This window comes from Mobula hypostoma, chromosome 6, assembly GCF_963921235.1.
Source record: "Mobula hypostoma chromosome 6, sMobHyp1.1, whole genome shotgun sequence".
Taxonomy (NCBI): Eukaryota; Metazoa; Chordata; class Chondrichthyes; order Myliobatiformes; family Myliobatidae; genus Mobula; species Mobula hypostoma.
This window is the reverse complement of record NC_086102.1, coordinates 32,173,422-32,194,740: the sequence shown is the minus strand read 5'-3', so window position 1 is coordinate 32,194,740 and position 21,319 is coordinate 32,173,422. Positions and strand designations below refer to the sequence as shown.

Sequence of the window (21,319 nt, the reverse complement as noted above, 5' to 3'; positions counted from 1 at the left end):
TTTCGCCTTGCCCCTCCCCCTCAGTCCGGGGGCAGACACTCACTGTGGAAGTCGTATTGTACAGCGAATAAAAGCCTTTCAGTATTTTACCCAACTTCAGTCTTTTGGAGTAATTGAAGATGCTTCACATTGCTACCACCAGAGAGGAGGTGCACACTCCGAAAACACACACTCAACGTTTCAGGAACAGCTTCTTCCCCTCCACCTTTAGATGTTTGAATGGACCAAGAACACTACCTCACTTTTTGCTCCCTTTTTACACTGATTTATTTTTAATATTACTTTTTGTAACTTGTAACTGTTTATGTATTTCACTGTACTGCAAATTTTATGATGTATGTAAGTGATAAACCTGATTTTGATCATTCCCATGTGCAAGGAATAAGCTGATAAGTAAGTTGATGCTTCCCACTATAACCTACTGCAATTGTAGGTATTTGGTTGAAGAACTGGAGTGGAGTTGGTGATAGTGGAGAGTTTATAAGGAAATGCTTGGTAAGATGGGATTGATGGCATTGCACTGAGAGGTAGAATATTTTTAATGGGCTGAACGATCTCCTATGTCACGAAGAAATATGAAATACGCAACTGTGAATGCAAACTTGATGGTCTGCATTTGTCATAACCAGCTTGTGTGATTGTCTTCTGGAGGGAGTAGTTTATTCTGTTTGAATGCTGCTTCCATCGTGCTGATTGGTCCGTTAAAGGTATGCGATGCTCTTTTCCCATTGGTTGGCTAATGGGTACAATGGAACCCATTTCTGGTTCCAGGCACCCTGGGGGTATAAAAGTCAGCACATGCAGAGGGTTTGCTGTCTTTCCTTCCTGCCACCCTCAGGCCCGACTTCAGGTTGAATTTGTGACCTGTCCTGAAGACCACTGAGAGAGAGCACTGCAGACATCGACTCCTCCTCCCCCCCCCACCTGCGGTTTGTTTAGTTAAGGACCCGTTTGTAACGTGCTTACTTCCCAGGTTTTATAAATCGGAGAGGTTTAGCAGGGTGTCCATTCATTTAAAGTGTAACTGAATATACGATGTAGTGGTTTTGAGTAGCTTAGATGAATGCTTGTTTTGCTAGATGCCTGATTTAGTGCCTCACTGTTCATTTCTTAAATAAATACCTCACATACCCGTTGTTAAATCAGTGTCTCCTGTTTTGCTCATTGGATCCTTGAACCTGCTCTCCCACATTACAGTTATCCATGTGTTTTGCTAATACTTTTTTACTTCACCATAGAAACCTTTTCCTTTGTCATCTGATTTCTCTGGTATGCTTAGTTAATTGCTGAGGTTGATTTGATAGTATGTTTGCTACAACAGGAAACCAGGTGCTCATGGTAATTACTGAATATTGCATCATGCTGAAGAGACTAAACAGTATAAGTGGCCTCTGGTTATGTAACACACACAAAATGCTCAAGGAACTTGGCGTGTCAGGCAGGAGTTCCCAACTTTTTTTATGCCATGATCCAATGCCATTAAGCACGGGGTTCCTGAACCCCAGGTTGGGAACCCCTGATTTTTAGAATGGAATAAAGGGGAAAGGTTTCAGGCAGAGACCCTTCATCAGGACTGGAGTGGAAAGGGGAGGAAATCTGAATAAGAAGATGTAGAAGGTGGTGGGTGAAAGCCGGTGAGGGAGTAAGGTGGGTGTGTGGGGGAATATTGAGAGGCTGGGGGGTGATGGGTGGAAAAGGTAAAAGGCTGAAGAAGGGGGAATCTGATAGAAGAGGATCATAGGAGAAAAGGAATGAAGAATCGGGAAATACCGCTTACTGCAGACGGAGCGAAGGGAGTCCGCTGATCTACGTCGGGTCTCACCAATATAGAGGAGGCCACACCAGGAGCACTAGATACAGTAGCTGACTCTGATAGAACTGCAGGTGAAGTGCGGCCTCACCTGGAATGGAGTGGAGGGAGGAGGAAAATGGGCAGTTGTAGCACTTATTCCGCTTTTAGGGACAAGTGCCAGGAGGAAGATCAGTGGGAGGGATGGATGGACAAGGGAATCACTGAGAGTGCGATCCCTGCGGAAAGAGTATTGTTTGGTGGTAGGATTCCATTGAAGATGGCAGAAGTTATAGAGGATGATGTGCTGAATACCTATGCTCATGGGGCGGTAGTTAAAGTCAAGGAGAACTGTATCCTTGTTAAGGTGGCAGGAAGATGGGGTGAGGGCGGATGTCTGGGAAATGGAGGGGATTTGGGTGAGGGCAGCATCAATAGTGGAGGAAAGGAAACCTCGTTCTTTGAAGGAGGATATTTCTGATGATCTGGAAAGGAGAGCCCCGTCCTGAGAGCAGATGTGGCAGAGACGAAGGAACTGAAGGTATGATTGTGTTGAACCTGAGCTGATGTCAATAAACAGCAGCTTGACATAGGTATTGCTGTTGCCCAGGTGATCTAAGGCCGAGTGGAGAGCCAGTGAGATTGCATCTGCTGTAGACCTATTGTGATAGGCAAATTGCAGTGGGTCCAGGTCCTTGGTTAGCTAGGAGTTAATTCAAGCCATAACCAATCTCTCAAAACACTTCATTGCAGATGTGAGTGCCACTGGGTGGTAATCTTTGAGGTAGCTCACACTGCTCTTGGAGCATTAGTATGACTGTTTCCCTTTTGAAGCAGGTGGGAACCTCTGACTGCAGCATTGAGAGATTGAAGACGTCCTTGAACCCTTCCGCCAGTTGGTTGGCACAGCTTTTCAGAGCCCTACCAGGTACACCACCAGGTCCTGATGCCCTTGTGAGGGTTCATGTACTTGAAGGATTGCTGATTAAGGAACTTAGCTCGTCCAGTGTCTGCCTGACACTGGCCTGAGGTGGAATGTAGACCGCTATCAGGATGATGGTGGCAGGTAAAAAGGATTTTATCATTGAATGTTCCAGGTTGGGTGAATAAGACTGAGAGAGAACCATCATTTCTGTGCACCACGATGAGTTAATTATAAAGCATACTCCACTTCGGCCTTTAAAAGACTGAGCTGTCCTGTCTTTGCAGAGGAAGGTGAAGCCATCAAGCTGTAGCGTTTCATCGAAAATAGCAGGGGATAGCCATGTTTCTGTGAAGCAAAGTACACAGCAGTCTCTGATGTCCTTCTGGTACAGCAATATTGCTCTGACGTCTTCAATTTTATTTTTCATTTGCCAGAAGGATAGTCAGGAGTGGGGGTATAAATCCTTTGTCTTTCAGTCTTTCTTTCCTTTTTTTCCCTTTTTCTTAAAGGGAAACTGCACTCGCAACCTAAGTCTGTAGTCTAGGATTTGTCAATTTTGAGTATCGATAGCTTTTTAAAAACGTCTTAAAACAATATTGCTTACTGAAGTACCTGCGGCTGTGACTGGATTTCAGCTGAGGTGATCCTCAACAGGAATATTTGGTGATTTCCACTGGAACTGCATGCAACCAGTCACCTGTTATTGGTGCCATCATTGAGCAGAAATGTCTTTGTACCTTGTTTAATTGTGCTTTTGTAGCCGAATATCATGTAAGCTTTTTGGTTGTCAGTCTAGAGCTAAGATCATTATTTCTAATGCTTATTTCCTGTTTCCTCCCTTCTTCTATCCAGCCATACTGCCTCTCATTTCACTACTTCAAAATTCTGTGCTCTCTCTCACTCTCAGCTCAACTCATCACCACTCCTTTCTTTGCTTTCTTTTTCTGTGGCCATTCCTAGTTTCAATTCCTTGTAGCTCTTTGGTTTCTTTCTAGCATTTTTCTTAAGGCATCATTGAGAATTCCAGCACTTGCTTCCAATCACAATTTTCTCTCTCTTGTATCTCCAGTTTTTAAAAAATTTTACTTGTTTTATCTTGGTTATAGAATTCTTATCACCTGTTGCCTCCACTTAGTCAAACGTTTCCTCCCAAAGATTGTGCATCCTTGTTTTCCTCTTTTCAAAATACATTCAAAGATTTCAAAGTACATTTATTATCAAAGAATGTATAAGTTATATACCTTGGGATTTGTCTGCTTACAGGCAGCCGCAAAGCGAAAAACCCAATATCCCAATTTTTTTAAAAAAGCAAGACCAAAAGCCACCGTGTAGAGAAAGAAAAATGCAAATCATGCAAACAATAGAAGCAAGCCAACAGCATTCCGAACCAGATCGAGTCTCAGATTTTCTTCTATTGGATTTAATAATTTTAATTGACACCTACCTTTTGGTAGCGTTATAGGGCAACATAGCTCAGTATAGGCCTTTTGGCCCAAAAAGACCAAGCCAACCATGGTGCCCATCTAGCTGATGCCAATTTCCTGTGTTTGGCCCATATCCCACTAATGCTCACCTATCCAAATGCTTCTTAAATGATACTATTATACTTACCTCAACCAATTTCCTCTGGAAGCTCCTTTCATGCACTTACCATCCTCTGTATGGGAGAAATTGCCCCTCAGGTCCCTTTTAAATCTTTTCTCTCTCTTCCTACACCCACAGCCCTTAGTTTTAGGGCTCCCTTAAAACTAAGGGGAAAAGATTGTTACAGTCTACCTCATCTATGTTTGTCATAATTTTGAACATATTCTATAAGGTTGCCCCTCAGCCTCTTACAATCCAAGGAATAAAGACTTAGCCTGGCCAATCTCTTCCGATAACTCAGGCTGCCTGGAAATATCTTTGTAAATCTTTTCTGCACTCTTTCCAGTTTAATCACATCTTTTTTTCTAACAGGGTGACCAAAACTGTACATAGCCAATTGTGGCCTCACTAATGATTCGTACGTTGGCAAGTGCCATGACTGATGAAGACCGCACTCTAAATGCATTTCTCACCACTCTGTCTACCTAACACTGTGTTCAGTGAAGTGCTCACTTGTACTCAGTTTCTTCTTTTCCATTACATTCCCTTGTGCCCTCCCATTCATTGTACAAGCCCTAAAGTCCTTGTTTGATGTTCCAAAATGCATCAGTGCACACTCATCTGATTTGAAATCCATTTGCCATTCCCTAGTTGAATGGCATTCCCTTGTAATCTATGATAACTATCTTCACTATCAACAACACCTCCTCATTTGATATTATACACAAACTTACTGGTCAAATTTTTTATACAAATGATGAACAGCATGGGTACAATGCTTAACTCAATCTCCCTGTATCCCAAGGGACCAAACCATCTAGGCTAATCTACCATACAAGACCTTGTCAAAAGACTTGTTGAAGTCAAAATAGATAACATTCAATGCTCTTCCCAAATCTACCATTTTGGTTACCTCTTCAAAAATGTTTTGTCAAAGAGGACTTCCCACGCACACCTAATCAGATTCTGTCTTTCCCAATGCCGGTTGATCCTATTCCTCAGAATTCCCTCCATTCTCCAACCATGTGAGGAAAGGATCATTCCGAAGGAGCTACAAGCCAGTTAGTACATCCTGTCATGCACATCCACACCTGCCTTCCAACCCATTTCTTCCTGACATTGGGAACGTGTGGATGTGAGGAGGGAATGCAGTCTATCTTCAATCATTAGGATTTAATGAACATGTACTTGGGAATAGATCCCAAAAGGATTGAAGCAGTGTTTATGACTGAGCGTTTTATTTTTTCCTGCACTTATTAAATAGTGTTTTATTCTCTTTCATACTCTGTTTAAATTCAGTATGCTGAAATTAAGATACGCAGTACTCTTTAAACTGATCAGCTGCAATCTTGAGCCTTTCGGTTCCATACTTTGGGTGTTTAAACCAAAGTTTTAACATTTCTTATTGTTTTTCCACAGTTACCCACAATCTTCTCAAGAACATACCTCACAGAACGGACCAGAGGAAAATGATGAAACGGACTGCGAGAGTTCTCTTTCGACATCACAGATCCCATCATGTGACGTTTACAGGCCAGTGCCAGGGAATTGGTGCTCCACTGATCATTTCAGACAACTCTCTCCGTCTCCAACATGTTCTGATGCCTTATCTAAAGGTGCTGACAGTACTTGTGGTGACGCTCCATTTTATCATATGAATAACTATAGCAGTTCTCCTTCAAGACATGGTCAACATTGGCACAGTCCTTCTGCCACCAGGTCAATGGGATGTGATAGTTTTGTATCTGGTGACAACTTGATGCAGAGTGCTGACATGACTTATTCACTGCAGAATGGGAGCGTACCATTATCAACGGTTGCATCACATGGCACGCTTGGACTACAGCACCTTGAACCAGGGCTTCCCTTGCTGTCTTATCAAGTTCGACCACGCAGTCCTTTCTCGCATCAGAGCCCTTGCCAACCTGGCGTTTCTGTGTATGTTCCTGAACCACGTTGTTTTCCTTTCGTACCACCCAGAAGAGTAGACCACAGCCCTTTTGGGACACCAGGTGAGCTATGAATTTTTCTTGATGGCATGTTCATGAAACAACTCATTAAAATGGTTCTGTACTATCTGAGGAAGTTTTATTCCTATATACATTGTTATTAGATGTCAGAACTGCAAAATTGTAGCTGGGTGGATCCACTGCTTTGATGACTTACAGTGGTGCGAGAAAGTTTGTGAACCCTGTAGAATTTTCTCTGTATCTGCGTAAATATGACCTAAAATCTGATCAGATCTTCACGCAAGTCCTAAAACCAGATGAAAGGAACCCAATTGAATAAATAACACAAAAACATTATTTATTGAGAAAAATGATCTTGTATTGCATGTATTTGTTGGAAAAAGTATGTGAACCTCTGGGGTAATGCCTTCTACAAAAGCTATTTGGAGTCAGATGCTCAAATCAATGAGATGAGATTGGAGGTGTGGGATGTAGAGGTGCCCTGCCCTATACAAAAGACACACAAAGGCAGGTTACAGACAGAGCCTGCTCTTCTCAAGAAAGTTCTGTTTATATGTACCATCCCTCAATCAAAACAACTTTCAGAGGATGTTAGAAGAATCGTAGAGATGCATAAAGCTGGAAAAGACCTGAGTGTTCACCAGTCCACACTAAAGGAAATTGTCTGCAAATGGAGGAAACTCAGCACTGTTGTTAATCTCCCTAGTGAGTGGGCATCCTCCATGAGCACAATGTGCAAAGTAGAAGGAGGTGGAAAAAAACCCAAGGGTAACAGCAGAAGACGTGCAGAAATCTTTAGAACGTGCTAAAGTCTCTGTTCATGTGTCCACTATGAGAAAAACACTGAACAAGAATGGTGCTTATTGAAGGTCACTACGGAGGAAACCATTGCTCTTCAAAAAAAAACATTGTTGCACATATCAAGACCACTGGGATGTTCTACAATGCTTCTGGGACAATGTTCTGTGGACAGATGAGACAGAAGTTAAACTTTTTGGCAGAAATGTACATTGCTATGTTTGGAGGAAAAAGGGCACTGCACACCAGCACCAAAACCTCATCCCAACTGTGAAGCGTGGTAGAAGGAGCATCATAATTTGGGGCTGCTTTGCTGCCTCAGGGCCTCAATAGCTTGCAATCTTAGCAAGAACAATTAATTCAAAATTGAATCAGGACATTTTGCAGAAGAATGTCAGGGTAGCAGCCAAACACCTGAAGTTTAATAGAAGTTGGATAATGCAATAAGACAATGATTCCGAAAGACAAGAGTAACTTAACAATAGAATGTTTTAAAAAGAAAAAAATTTGTGTTTTGGAATGACTGAGTCAAAGTCCTGACCTTAAACCTATAAAAATATTGTGGAAAGATCTAAAGCAAGCAGGTCATGCAAGGCCCACCAACATCCTAGAGTTGAAGCAGTTTTGTAAGGAGGAACGGCCTAAAATTCCTCCAAATCAATGTGCAGGACTGATCAGCAGTTACTGGAAATGTTTGGTTGAAGTTATCGCTGTACAAGGGGGCCACACCAGTTATTTAAAGCAAAGATTCACATACATTTTCCAACAAGTGCATGTAATATCAGATCATTTTTCTTAATAAATGAATGTATAATGTTTTTTGTGTTATTTAATTGGGTTCTCTTTATCTAGTTTCAGGACGTGTGAAGATCTGGTCACACTTTAGGTCATATTTATGCAGAAATAGAGAAAATTCTACAGGGTTCACAAACTTTCTAGCACCATGGTACCAATCGCATTATGATTTTGAATCAAACGTACTTGCTTCCTAGAACATCCGAAAGAGAATTATTTTGAAGTGTTGTCATTATGTCTTAAGGCAATCACATTAATCAATAAGTGTGTAACAAGAAAAGGCAATCATTTTGACATGTTGACATTATCGTGGCCATCTGTATTACTCCCACATGCCTGCATTAATTCCATGTTTGTCTTTGCCTTGCTCATTCAAATACTTGTCTAGATGCCACTTAAATGTTCTTGCTTTTCCAACCTCTATCTTTACCTCTGGCAGCTCATTCCAGATATCAACTATTCTTTGTGTGGAAAAACTTACTCCTCAGATCTTCTCTGATCCCATCCCCTGCCAACTTAAATCCATGCCCTCTGGCTTTAGATACCCAGAAAATGTGTTTGTCTGGAGGTGCTAGCTGGGGAGGAAGTGGGCCAGTCACTGAATCTGGAACTTTTAACATTAGCATGGTAGGTGTATTTCATGATTTATCGGTCATTGTTGTGATAAGTGCTGTCTCCTAATGAACATGTTACACCGTGTCTTACTCAGTATTTAAAGTTGTTGGTCAAATGTTATTGCAGTCATAGAAATACAAAAATAGGCCTTTCAATTTAGGCTCCAAATAATTTGAATGCTTCACATGAATAACGTCCTGTTTTTCTCCATCTCCATTAAAATTTGAAATAGAAGATGGCCAAAAGGAGACCCTTGCCTTCGCTACCATTCAATACCATCTTGACTGACCTTTTACCTGGTAGGAAAATAAATGGTCAAGTGACCATAAGGAGGCTGGAAGTATTTTAATGGGTTAAGTGAATGGGCAAAAATATGGCAACTGGATGATAATCTTGAAAAATTATTTCCAATTTATATTAAGGGAAAGACTGTGTGACAGCTGGAGAGACAGCTGACAGGAGGAAATAGACCCCAACGGGGCTGTTAGGAGCTAGCTACCCATAACAGCAGGCTCCGTCACCTTGTCAGGACACAAGAGCCACCCTCACTTGGCTAGGGAAAATTTAAAAAGAAGTATACCCCAGAGTCTGCGAGAGCAGGGGCGCAAGAAGACTCTCTGACTGACCTCCCGGTAATGAACCTTGGCATGGACACGACAATGAATCAAGAAAGTGGCAATACTCTTGAGAAACCAGCAGCCGGACATGTTCTTCAGACCTGTAGGTGTGGCTGGACTAAAGTAGCATCAACTCGTGGTCTAAAAATTCACCAAGGACGGAAGAAATGCTTGAAAATCTCCAACCCAGGGCCCCGCATTGACTAGATTCTGTTAAGAGGAAGATCAAATCAGTCGGATGAAACTTAGTGGCAGGAAGAAACCCGCAGTCCGCAGAGTATCAGCACCCCACGGGATGTGGAAGAAGTTTCAGGCACAAGCAACAGTCCAAGACACAGCCAGGCACATTGTAAAGTGGAGAACATGTAAGGGCATAAGCCATTATGAAATGGCCAAAGTCTAACGGCAAGGAGTGGCAGTTGAATGCCAAAGTAGAGAATATCTCAGTAATGTGGGGTAACATTTGGACTACTAGAAAATATACTTTGAATTAACAGGCCTCCTTATTTAAGGAAAGAAATACTGAAATCAGTTCAAGCAAGGTTTATTCGGCTGATACTTGGGGAAAAATGGGTTGTCTCATTAGTAAATGTGGATAAAGTGTGCTTCTTTCTTTCTGTTGGAGTTAAGGAAAGTCTGAGGGGACTTACTGGAACCATTCGAGATCCTGAGAGATCTTGACGTGGTAAATGTGTACAAGGTGGTTCCTGTGGGAGAATGTCGATTTAGGGTTACTCTTTTTAAGGCAGAGATAAGACAATTTTTTTTTTTAAGTGCAATGAGCCTATGAGATGTTCTTCCACAACAGGGATGCTTAAGGTGGAGTCTTTAAGGCAGAGATAGATAGCTGCTTTTTTTCAAAGATTAGTTTTATTTGTCACATGTTCATTGAAACATAGTGAATTGCATGTTTTAGACCATAAGACCACAAGATATGGGCTGAATAGCCTAATTCTGCTCCTATCTGGAAAACCCAACCAGGGAGAAATCAACTGCTCTTCTATCCTTTCAGAATTTTGTTTTTCAATGAGATCATGACACATTCTTCTAAGTCTGAAAATGTAAACTTGTCCTTCTCCACTTCTTCTCATAAGGAAATGCACCCTAACTCTCCTGAATTAACCTGGTAACCAACACTATATCCACTCTATTCACATCGGTGCACTTTATAGTTGTAGGAAGGGGTAAGTCTAGGATCAAGGGCCCAGCCTGAGAACAGAAGGCTGGCCCTTTAGAATAGAGATGTGGAGGAATTTCTTTACAGCCAGAGCGTGGTAAACCTGTGGAATTCATTTGCACAGTCGGCCGTGGAGTCCAAGTCATTGGGAATATTTAAAGTGAAGGTTGATAAGTTCTTAATTGGTAGGTATCTCAAAGGTTATGGGAGACAGCAGGAGGATGAGGTTGAGAAGGAAAATAAATCATCCATAATTGAATGGTGGAGCAGACTTGTAGAACAGTGCAACACAGGAACAGGCTCTTTGGCCCAAAGAGTTGTGCAATACCAATTAAATTAGCAATCAAATAGCCAATTAAACTAATCCCCTCTTCCTACACTGTCCTTATCATTCCATTTCATTCACATTAATGCCTCTCTAAATGTCTGCTAAAAATCCGTACTGTATCTGCCTCTGCCTCTACCTCTACCACCAGCATAGGCTGCGCATTCCAGACACCCACCACTGCCTGTGTATTTAAAGAAGAAAAGTCCATCATATCTCCTTTGAACTTGCTCCCTCTCACCTTAAATGCATGCCCCCTGGTATCAGACATTTCAACCTTGGGGGAGAAAGGTACTGTCTCTCTATCTATGCCTCTCACATTGTAAACTTCTGTCAGATCTCCCCGCAAGCTTCCACCACTCCAGAGAAAACAACCCAAGCTTTCCCCAACCTCCCTTTATAGCACCTCCTTTAATCCAGGCAGCATACGGGTAAACCTCTTCTGTATCCTCTCCAAGGCCTCAATGTCCTTCCTATGATGGATTCAATAGCCTAATTCTGCTCCTATGTCTTATGATCTTAAGGTGTCCCCACTAGAGCACTTAAATCCTCTTGCAACACAGGCCTTTCTCATTACCCCATATCTTTTTAATCCTTTCTATATCTAAATACCCTTTTAATTGTTCAAATGACCTCGACAAATGTTGAACAGCAGCTGTGATCAAAATGTTATTTGTAGAATATTTGATTAACTATTCTCCAGTCTGACTAACTATTAACCTCCAAAACATTTAATAAAACAAAAGCCCATTAACTTTTTTTGAGTTGTGCTGTTCTTCCTCTGACTTCACACTTCTGTGCTAGGGCATGGGCTGATTTTTACTTAAAAGTCTGTTTTAAAAAAATCCAAGTATATATCTATAAGCTAATCCTTATCTGTCCTCTCGGATTCTGTAAGGTTGGTCAAGCGAGTCCGTCCCCTTTGGAATTCACTGCTTATTTTTTCAATTTCTTGTTATTTTGTTCTATTACATCATTTGAATAAGGATTCTGTAATATTTCTAACCACTGATGTTAAGCAAATTAGACTGTAGTTCCCTGGACTTAATGCTAAATCCTTTTTTTTATATGAAGGTTAACCACTGGTTTTCTGGCACCTTTCCCTCTTGTAACAATTTTTCAGATATGGAAATCCTCTAAGTTTAACTGGTTTATTATTGTTTACCAGCTCCACTTTGTATCTTAAATATTTTTGATGTGATCATGTCTTGGAGAAGCTGTCATTGGCTCTGAACTATGGTCTAAAGCTTTTATCAGGTGAAAGGTCAGCGTCCTATTTCTTCTTCCCATATGCTGCCTGAGCTACTGGGTATCTCTCCCACTTTTTTTAAATTCATATTTGTAGCATTTACATTTTGTTTTGTTTCTCTGTTTATAAACTTAGTGCTAGATGTTACTGTTTTTGGGATGTGGACAAGGCCCGTGCCCAATTTTATTGAATAAAACAGCACCTCGGCCTGTTCAGAGGATGTCTTTGAACCAGCCACAGGGCTATGTGGTTAGAAGCACAGAAGCTGATCTGGGTAATGTTAAGGATGACAAATTTCCTCCCCGAGGGAATTTCAGTTATAATAATGATCTTATGGTTGTTACTAACTTGATTTTATATTTATTAAAGTTATTAACTGAATTAATGCTCCACAGGTGCAGTGGTGGGATTTGAACTCTGGTTTCTGGATTGTTCATCCGAGCATCCGGGTTACGCATCAAAAGCTTAATCACTGCATCAGTAGAATGTCCCAATAGAGCTCATCTGTTCTGAAATAAGTTCAGTAAATCTCTTTAATCTCCTTCAGTACCTCAGCTGCTAGAATTGTCTGGTACTGCACCGTGTTTATCTGCCACAAGCTGTGTTACAATACTGGTTAACTTACAAGCCTTACAATTTGCTAGGCTGGTTCTGTTGATTCAAATCCTACCAAGGCAACAGGGCATGTTCCTTTATAAAGGAGAGTTTCCCTTTTCCAAAAGTGACCCGAGACTGTTGAATATTAACTGCTCTTTAAAATGGTCCAGCAAGTCCACTTAGTTCAAGAGGAATTACAAAGGACTGTGTAGGCCTTGTCAGTATTGCTATATCCTGTGGAGGAATACAAGGTGTACTTTAAACAACTTACTTCTGATAAATCAGTCCAATAGAAACAGGGTAAAACGCATGTGTTTGGCTGAGTGATTATCTTGTTTACTCTATGCTTATCACTGCTTTTCTTCAGACATCTATCATCATCCTACATCTTTAATCTTGTTGAACTTCATTTAATCTGTGAGTTCTTGGAAGCTATACAGGGTAATGAGCCCAGAGCCAGGGGTCACAATATTGAAATCAGGGGTGGGCCATTAGGACAGGAGTATGAAAATTCTACACCAAGCGGGTGGTCAGTCTTCAGAATATTCAACCCTGAGGGGCTCTTAGAGATGAGTAAATGATTGATTTTAGTGTAATAATTAATAATTATCTGGGTATTAAAGGAAGGAGGGATATGGAATAAGGCAGTGAAATGGTGTTTGAAGCCATGGAAGGGTTGAATGGCCTTCGTTCTTATGTTCTTCAAAGTGTATGTTGGAGCAGAAGTGAACTGAAAGCACTTTAATGTCAGTGGCCATTAACTTCATTTATCCAGAAATACTTGCAGATGAGTGCGGATGATATTCGCACATTTCTTGACCCTTTTATTCAAACTAATGAGTGCTATATTTTCAGTAAATAGGGCTTATGGAGTGAGTTTTTAAAGGTATTAGCTGATTATTGCTCTTTTCAATGATCACTTGAAACCTTTAACGGAAGGTGGGGAGCTACTTTTTTGGGAAGTCTGCATTCTTTGAATTCCTGTCCATCTGTTTTCTACTGTGACATCCCTATTAATCTCAGTATAGTTCACTGTTATAACTAGTTAATACTGCACCAATAGTATTATCTTGTTCATAAGGATGGGCACTCTTGAAATGTGGTGAAACCATAGCTTTCCAACAGAGCTCTTCTCTTTTCTTCTGAGGAATAGGTGAATATTTGAAATTTAAAAGTATTTGCCACTTCTGAATCTGTGCACATACATTTAGTAGTGAAATATTCATGCATTCGTATTCATTGTTAAGTGACATGGGGTTTAAATAAAAAGAGAGGGAAGAATGGCTGAAGATCAGCAGATGATGGCTCTGGGAACATTACCAGAGTCAAAATGTAAACTCCTGGAAGAAATGGCAGTAATAAGCATGAATTACATTTTGGAAATCAGCTGACTCATTGCAGTTAATCTGTAATAATCAACAGTTTACTCTGTGTGACTGGTCATATTTTAATTTAATTGCAGGTTTCATACCTCCAAATGGTCCTGCAAATTTTTCTTTACAGAGGTAGGAATTTTAAGTATTTTTCTTGTTTCCTTTTTGCCATTTTAGAGGTCATGATTTTTTAAAAAAATGTGTATTAGTTACATAAAAATATAGGTTAGGCATTTTTCTGTGACATTTATAAAGATTGATTTATCGATTACTGATGTTTTACATAGCAGCCTACAGGAAGCAGTAATAGTGAAAATGCTAAGACTATGTAGGTTAATGTAATAGTTTAAAAACATTAGTAGAGTACATAAAATGGAATGCAACAAAATGACAAATATAATTGTTAAAATGATTCATTTGGGGAGGGGAGAAAAGTCTGGATAATCACTTTATTGTGTGAGTTTTGTGTGTTTAATAGGCAGACAGAAATATTTCACTGCCATTATACCTAATGGCATTTTTTGCTCACTGTACTTAAAAATAAATCAGTCTGGTACATTCCTTTGTGTTATTACTAAAGATGCGGTACAAATAAATGAGCTTTTTTGCACTGCAAGCATCACATCTCTGTGCATTGCCAAGCCAATGCCTGTGAGTGTCACAGGATGATGATGCCTCCAAGGAGAGTTCATCATGTCTGGATGTGTCTTTGTGACAATCCACTGGACATCAGGACCTTACTATATGCCTGAGCCTGAGCGTTTGCTTTATCATCTCGTCAGAGCCGCAATGCTTCGTTCTCCAAGGTGAGAATGTAAGCTCTGAGACTACTTAGGAGCTGTGTTTTTCAAGTAACTGGCCAAAAAGATGACAAATGGGGTGTGAGGTGAGGAAACATGGATTTTTAAACATTTGATATAAGAATGTGAAAGCAGACTTTTTTCCCAGAAGGTAAGAGTTTGAAGATTTGTATACTGATTATAGAAACCAAATTATGTTGGTGCAACATGCAGTGGTGAGACTGTTATTATCTTGACCTTAATGGATTGTGAATGTGATGGTATGGAGATTGACTGAAGAGATCACAAAGGTAAAGCAGTGCACAGTTTAAATTACTTCTTTGGAAGGGTTCAGTGTTGGTTTATTAGATTGGTTAGAGTTATACAGCATGGAAATAGGCCCTTTGGTCAAAGTGGGCCATTATGATCAACATGCCTATCCAAGCTAATTCCATTTGTGATTATTAGCTTCCAAACCTTTTCTATTCATGTGCCTGCCCAACTCTCTTTTAAAAGTTGTATCTTTCTAACCACTTCTGGCAGCTCATTCCACATACCTACCAGCTTACATACCAGGAAATAGAAAAGGTGTGTCAAAAGGACAATGTTATGATGGTCATGGGAGATTTTAACACGCAGGTCGATTGGGAAAATCAGGTTGGTAATGGATCTCAAGAGAGTGAGTTTGTTGAATGCCTAAAGGATGGCTTTTTAGAGCAGTTTGTCGTTGAGCCTACTAGGCGATCAGCCGTACTAGATCGGGTGTTATGTAATGAACTGGAGGCGATTCAGGAGCTTAAGGTAAAATAACCCTCAGAAACCACTGTTCACAATATGATTGAATTCAATTTGAAATTTGATAGGGAGAAAGTAAAGTCTGATGTAGCAGTATTTCAGTGGAGTAAGGGAAGTTACAGTGGTGTGAGAGAGGAGTTGGCCTAAGTAAATTGGAAGGAGCTGCTGTCAGGAATGTCGAGCAGCGATGGCATGCGTTTCTGGGAAAAATGAGGATGTTGCAGGACGTATATTCCAAAAGTGAAGAAATACTTAAATGGCAGAATTGTACAACTGTGGTTGACAGGGGAAATCAAAGCTAATATAAAAACCAAAGAGAGGGCATACAAAAAGCAAAAAGTTGTGGGAGGACTGAGGATTAGGAAGTTTATAAAAACCTACAGAGAGCAACTAAAAGAATCATTAGAAGGGAAAAGATGAAATATGAAATAATATCAAAGTGGATAGTAAAAACTAGCAAATAATGTCAAAGTGGATAGTAAAAGCTTTTTCAAGTGTGTTTTTAAAAAAAGAAAGGGAGATTAGAGTGGATATAGCACTGCTAGATGAGGCAGGAGAAATAATGACAGGGGGCAAGGAGATGGCAGATGAACTAAAAGAGTTTTCGATTAGTTTTCACTGTGGAATACACTAGCAGTGTGCCAGATGTAGTGTGTGAAGGAAGAGAAGTGGGTGCAGTTATGATTACAAGAGAGAAGGTACTCAAAAAGCTAAAAGACTGAAAGGTACATAGGTCACCCGGACCAGATGAACTGCAACCCTAGGGTTCTGAATGAGGTAGCATGATCTTCCAAAAATCATTGGACTCTGGCATGGTGCCAGAGGACTGGAAAATTGAAAATGTCTCTCCACTCTTTAAGAAAGGAGAAAGGCAACAGAAAGGAAATCATAGACCAGTTAGCCTGACCTCAGTGGTTGGGAAGATGTTAGAGTCAATTGTTAAGGACAAGGTGATGGAGTACTTGGTGACACAAGACAAGATAGGACAAAGTCAGCATGATTTCCTTAAGGGAAAATCCTGCCTGATGAACCTGTTGGAATTCTTTGAAGAGATTACAAGTAGGATAGATAAAAGGGATGCAGTGGATGTTGTATATTTGGAATTTTAGAAGGCCTTTGACAAGGTGCTACACGTGAGGATGCTTACCAAGTTAAGAGCCCGTGATATTATAGGAAAGTTACTAAGATGGTTAGAACATTGGCTGATTGGAAGAAGGCAGTGAGTGGGAATAAAAGGACCCTTGTCTGGTTGGCTGCCAGTGACTAGTAGTGTTCTCAAGGGGTTGGTGTTAGGACCGCTTTTTATGCTGTATGTAAATGATTTAGATGATAGAATAGATGGCTTTGTTGTCAAATTTGCAGATGATACAAAGATTGGTGGAGGGGCAGGTAGTGTTGAGGAAACAGGATGCGGAAAGGCAGATTTGGAGAATGGGCAAGAAAGTGGCAAAGAAAGGTTAACTTGCAGGTTGAGTCGATGGTGAGGAAGGCAAATACAATATTAGTATGCATTTTTAAGAGGTCTAGAATGCAAGAGCAGGGATGTGGTTCTGAGGCTTTATAAGGCACTGGTGAGGCCTCACCATGAACAGTTTTGGGCTCCTCATTTTAGAAAAGATGTGCTGACATTGGAGAGGGTCCAGAAGAGCTTCACAAGGATGATCCCAGGAATGGGAGGGTTATCATACAAGGAACGTTTGATGGCTCTGGGTCTCTATTCACTGGAACACAGGAGGTTGAAGGGGGATCCCATTGAAACCTTTCAAATGTTGAAAGGGTTAGATGGAGTGGATGTGGAAAGGCTGCTTCCCATGGTGGGAGAGTCTAGGACAAGAGGGCACAGCCTCAGGATAGAGGGGTGCTCATTCAAAACAGAAATGCACAGGAATTTCTTTAGCCAGAGGGTGGTGAATTTGTGGAATTGGTTGCCACATGCAGCTGTGGAGGCCAGGTCGTTGGGTGTGTTTAAGGCAGAGATTGATGGGTTCTTGATTGGACATGGCATCAAAGGTTACAAGGAGAAGGCCGGGAAATGGGGTTGAGGAGGAGGGAAAAAAGGATCAGCCACGATTGAATGGTGGAGGAGACTCGAATGAGCCAAATGGCCTAATTCTGCTCCTGTGTCTTGTGGTCTTATGTGTACGTACAAAAAAGTTGCCTCTCAAATTCCTATTAAATCTTTCCCCTCTAACTTCAACCTATATCCTCTAGTTCTCGATTTCCCCTAACCTTGGGGCCTTTCTTGATAGGAAGGGATGTCCTGAGCTGAAACCGAGTCAGGCAGTATGGTGCTTTTTTTTTTGGACTTTAGAAGAATGAGAGATCATATTGTTCAAATGTTGTTTCGCAGAATAGATGCCAAGGGGCTGTGTCTGAGGCCTGCAAATCGAGAAATGGGTGTTTCCATTGTGGGGAAAAAAATCCTTCTTAGGAAGTAAATCTTTGAACATCCACAACCTTCTGGGAAAGAATTCCTGTCTTTGAGCATTTTCAACACACATGATGGTGAATTCTGAATGGTGGGAAAAGCCCGAGGGACTCGTGCAGCCTAATTCCAGCTGTGATGTTCTCATGTTTGTGCTGACTGGTTATTCTGATTATGCAGGACAACTTTATTTTGTCTAGAAGTCTGAGTCTGAGTTATAAATGTCTCACGGAAGAGTTCTATTATAAATATTTATTTATGTGTAAAGTGAGGAACAGAATTGTAGCTTGCAACAGAATATTTACAACCTTCTCATGTTCTATCTTGTGTTCTCAGGCCACTTGCTCCCACAGATCCAGTAAATACAAATACGCCAGTCAGCGTGCCACTTCCCCGTGAACAGAGTAAGTTTCCAGGTTGAGGCGAGGATCTTTTTCAGAAAAAATCATGTATCTGCTGTGTTAATTTTGTATTTCTAACTTGGAAATCGTATTTGCATAGACAATACTGTGTATACAAAGAGGTAACAACAGTATTGCATTTCCTGTCTAAGCAGAGTTATTTAAATGGGATGAATGTTATTTCATCCTCTGCAGGGAGTTCTTAATTGCGATTGGTATTGAATTTCCACAGTGAAAACATAGAAAAGATGCATCAGAATTTTCAAAGATGATCTGTATTGAGATGATAATGTTTTAATTTTTACCAGGAAAAGTCTTTGTGACATATGCAACAGATAATGACAAGCACGTTGGAGAAGTCATCAGTTTCGTTGCTTTACTGATCAGGAATGGATTTGAAACTCAGGTTGGCTTTGCCATTATCTCCTCTTTTCATGTATACCATTGCCACTTGCATCCATGATCTTGGGAGTTTTGAGGGGAAAAGAGCTTATGAACAAACCTGAAGGAAGTAGACAGAATTATTCTATTGCAGATCAGGAAGAATCATGTAAATATTTGGATTATTTAATCAGAAATCATGTATTACCAAAAGTTTTGAGGTTGGGTGAAGTAGTGCATCTCTTGCCTTTTGTCTTAAAGCAAAATTATAATTGTAAGTATACACTCAGTCGCCACTTTCTTAGATACACTGTTACACCTGCTTATTAATGCAAATACCTAATCAGCCAATATTGTTGCAGTGACTCAATGCATCAAAGCATGTAGACCTGATCAAGAGATTCAGTTGTTGTTCAGACCTAACGTTAGAAAGGAGAAGAAATATGATCTATATTCCTTTGACAGTGGAATGATTGTTGGTGCCAGATGGGGTGGTTTGAGTATCTCTGAAAATGGTGACCTCCTGGGATTTACACGCACAACAGATTCTAGAGTTTTACAGAGAATAGGTACAAAAAAAAAAGCATCCTGTGAGTGCCAGTTCTGTGGGTAAAAAAGCCTTGTTAATGAGAGAGGTCAGAGGACAAAGGCCAGACTTTCTAGCTGACAAGAAGGCAACTCAAATAACCACATGTTACAACAGTGAAGTGCAGAAGAGCATCTCTGAATGTAAAATATGTCAAACCTTGGGCTACAGCAGCAGAAGACCACAAACATACACTCAGTGGCCAGTTTATTAGGTACGGAGGCTACCTAATAAAGTGGCTACTGAGTGTAGTTCTTAAATTAGAACATTTAGCAAATGGATTTTTTGGAATACTTTTGCTGTGCAGTTTCATTCACTTGGTAGGAATGTTTTGCCTTGTTCATTCAGCAGAAAAGTATTTGGCTTTTGTCAGAAAACCATTCTTGAAGTTCCCATAGATGTTTAAAATTGACGTGGTTTCCAGTATAGAGTTTTGAGTCATTAATACCAAAATTACATGGCTGAGTTTGTCTACTTGGAAGCAATTTCAGGATAACTTTTAAAGAAACATGTTCTTCAAACTGATTTAAATTGTATTAAAATTCATCTGGGTGACATACTTTTGTCTGAGCTTCTTGACTTTTGATTCATGAAACATATCTATCTTGAATTTGGAGTCAATATGTTAATCCCAAATGGTGAAGGACAAAGTCATGTTCAATCCAAGTCAAGTGTACTATTCTGGTTCCACTGGGTAGCTTTGTGCTTGCAACATATTGTGCTATGTCTGATCCTGTTTTTGACCCGTTTTTAAAAAAAAACTCTTTCATTGCTTTTCAATCCTTATCTTACTTTTTCTTGAATAGAAAATGGTGTTTGCAATTGAAATGCATTACTGCTTATCTGTAGTTTCCTGTAATTTGCATAATACTTCCAAATTTAGGGGTAATAAGAATTGAGGGAATGATATCAAATTCTGATCAAAAATAGGAAGTCATTTGTAAGTTTTAACCAATGCAGTATTGTATGTAATTAAAACATGCATAAAATTACCATTCTTAATAATTTATTCTAAGTCCAGCTGTTTCTTTTTAGATTGATATATTTGAACAGCAATTCAGAAGTATAAACAAAATTGACTGGATGGAAAGATACATAAATGATGTGAGTATTCCTCATGAAATTTTGTAATGGTTTAAATTTCCCTTCAATTTTAATCAAATATTTGTACAGAGAATAAATAGCATACAGCTATTTCTTAACGTACTTGATCACTTCTGATTATGGTGTCTTTTTTTTAATGTGCATTTTCAGAAAGACTACCTGATCATTATCATCATTAGCCCTAAATACTATGAGGCAGTTACATCTCAAAACTTTGACATCAAAAATGATGAACATTCTTTGAATTCTGTCTTTATTTATAAACAGGTAAGCTGATAATCACAGCAATCATATTACTCAGATTTTTAGTTTGATAATCCCCCCCCACCCTGTCAGTTTCCTCAGCTATTTTACTGCATTTTCCTAGCAAACATCTCTCCTTCCGTATTTATGATCTACCAGTGTTCCTTAGTAACATTTTGTTGTTCAAACATGCTCTAAATGCCACTAGATTAGTGAGTCAGGAGTGGCAATGGTCCATTTTGTTTAAGATCAGAGATTTTCCCACTGAAATACATTGGCGAATCAGATTGTTACTGTTGAATATTTTCTGTTTTAAATTCCACATTGTTAATCTGAATTGAAATTCTCCAGCTGTTTGAATTTGGGCTTCTGGAATTGTTAGCCCTGTAAAATTAACCAGTGCTCCACCACTGTAAACCCAAGAGATTCTACAGATGCTGGATATCCAGAGTAACACACACAAAATGCTGAAAGGAGTTCCAACAGGTCAGGCGGCATCTATGGGGAGATGTAAAGAGCTGACAGTTCAGGTCTAGACTCATCAGGACTGAATCCATTTTTTTAAACACATCCTGGGAAGAGAACAAAGTATAACTGTCTTGTTTGAAATGTTGTTTTTAATTGAAGTGGAAGGAGTTACAGTAGTGGCACTTTAGAGATTATTACGTACATAACTGTTAAGTTACACATTTTAAAGACTGCATTTTGAGCAACACTTTAAAAAAAATTTTTGCATTGGCTTTAATGCTAATTGTCATTTCTGAAATGTTCTTAAATATATTTTAATTGGA

At 40.0% G+C, this 21,319-nt stretch overlaps 1 protein-coding gene across 2 annotated transcripts in view; it reads left to right on the top strand.

The window, feature by feature from the left end:
• The window catches only part of LOC134347904 (E3 ubiquitin ligase TRAF3IP2-like), a 66,654-nt gene that overhangs the window by 37,968 nt on the left and 7,367 nt on the right, over positions 1-21,319 (top strand). For both annotated transcript variants that reach the window (XM_063050501.1, XM_063050502.1), the window contains exons 2-7: positions 5,718-6,310; positions 13,904-13,946; positions 18,150-18,217; positions 18,523-18,620; positions 20,217-20,285; positions 20,436-20,552. In XM_063050501.1, coding sequence (XP_062906571.1) covers positions 5,718-6,310; positions 13,904-13,946; positions 18,150-18,217; positions 18,523-18,620; positions 20,217-20,285; positions 20,436-20,552 — 988 coding nt within the window. The remainder of the gene's footprint in view (positions 1-5,717; positions 6,311-13,903; positions 13,947-18,149; positions 18,218-18,522; positions 18,621-20,216; positions 20,286-20,435; positions 20,553-21,319) is intronic.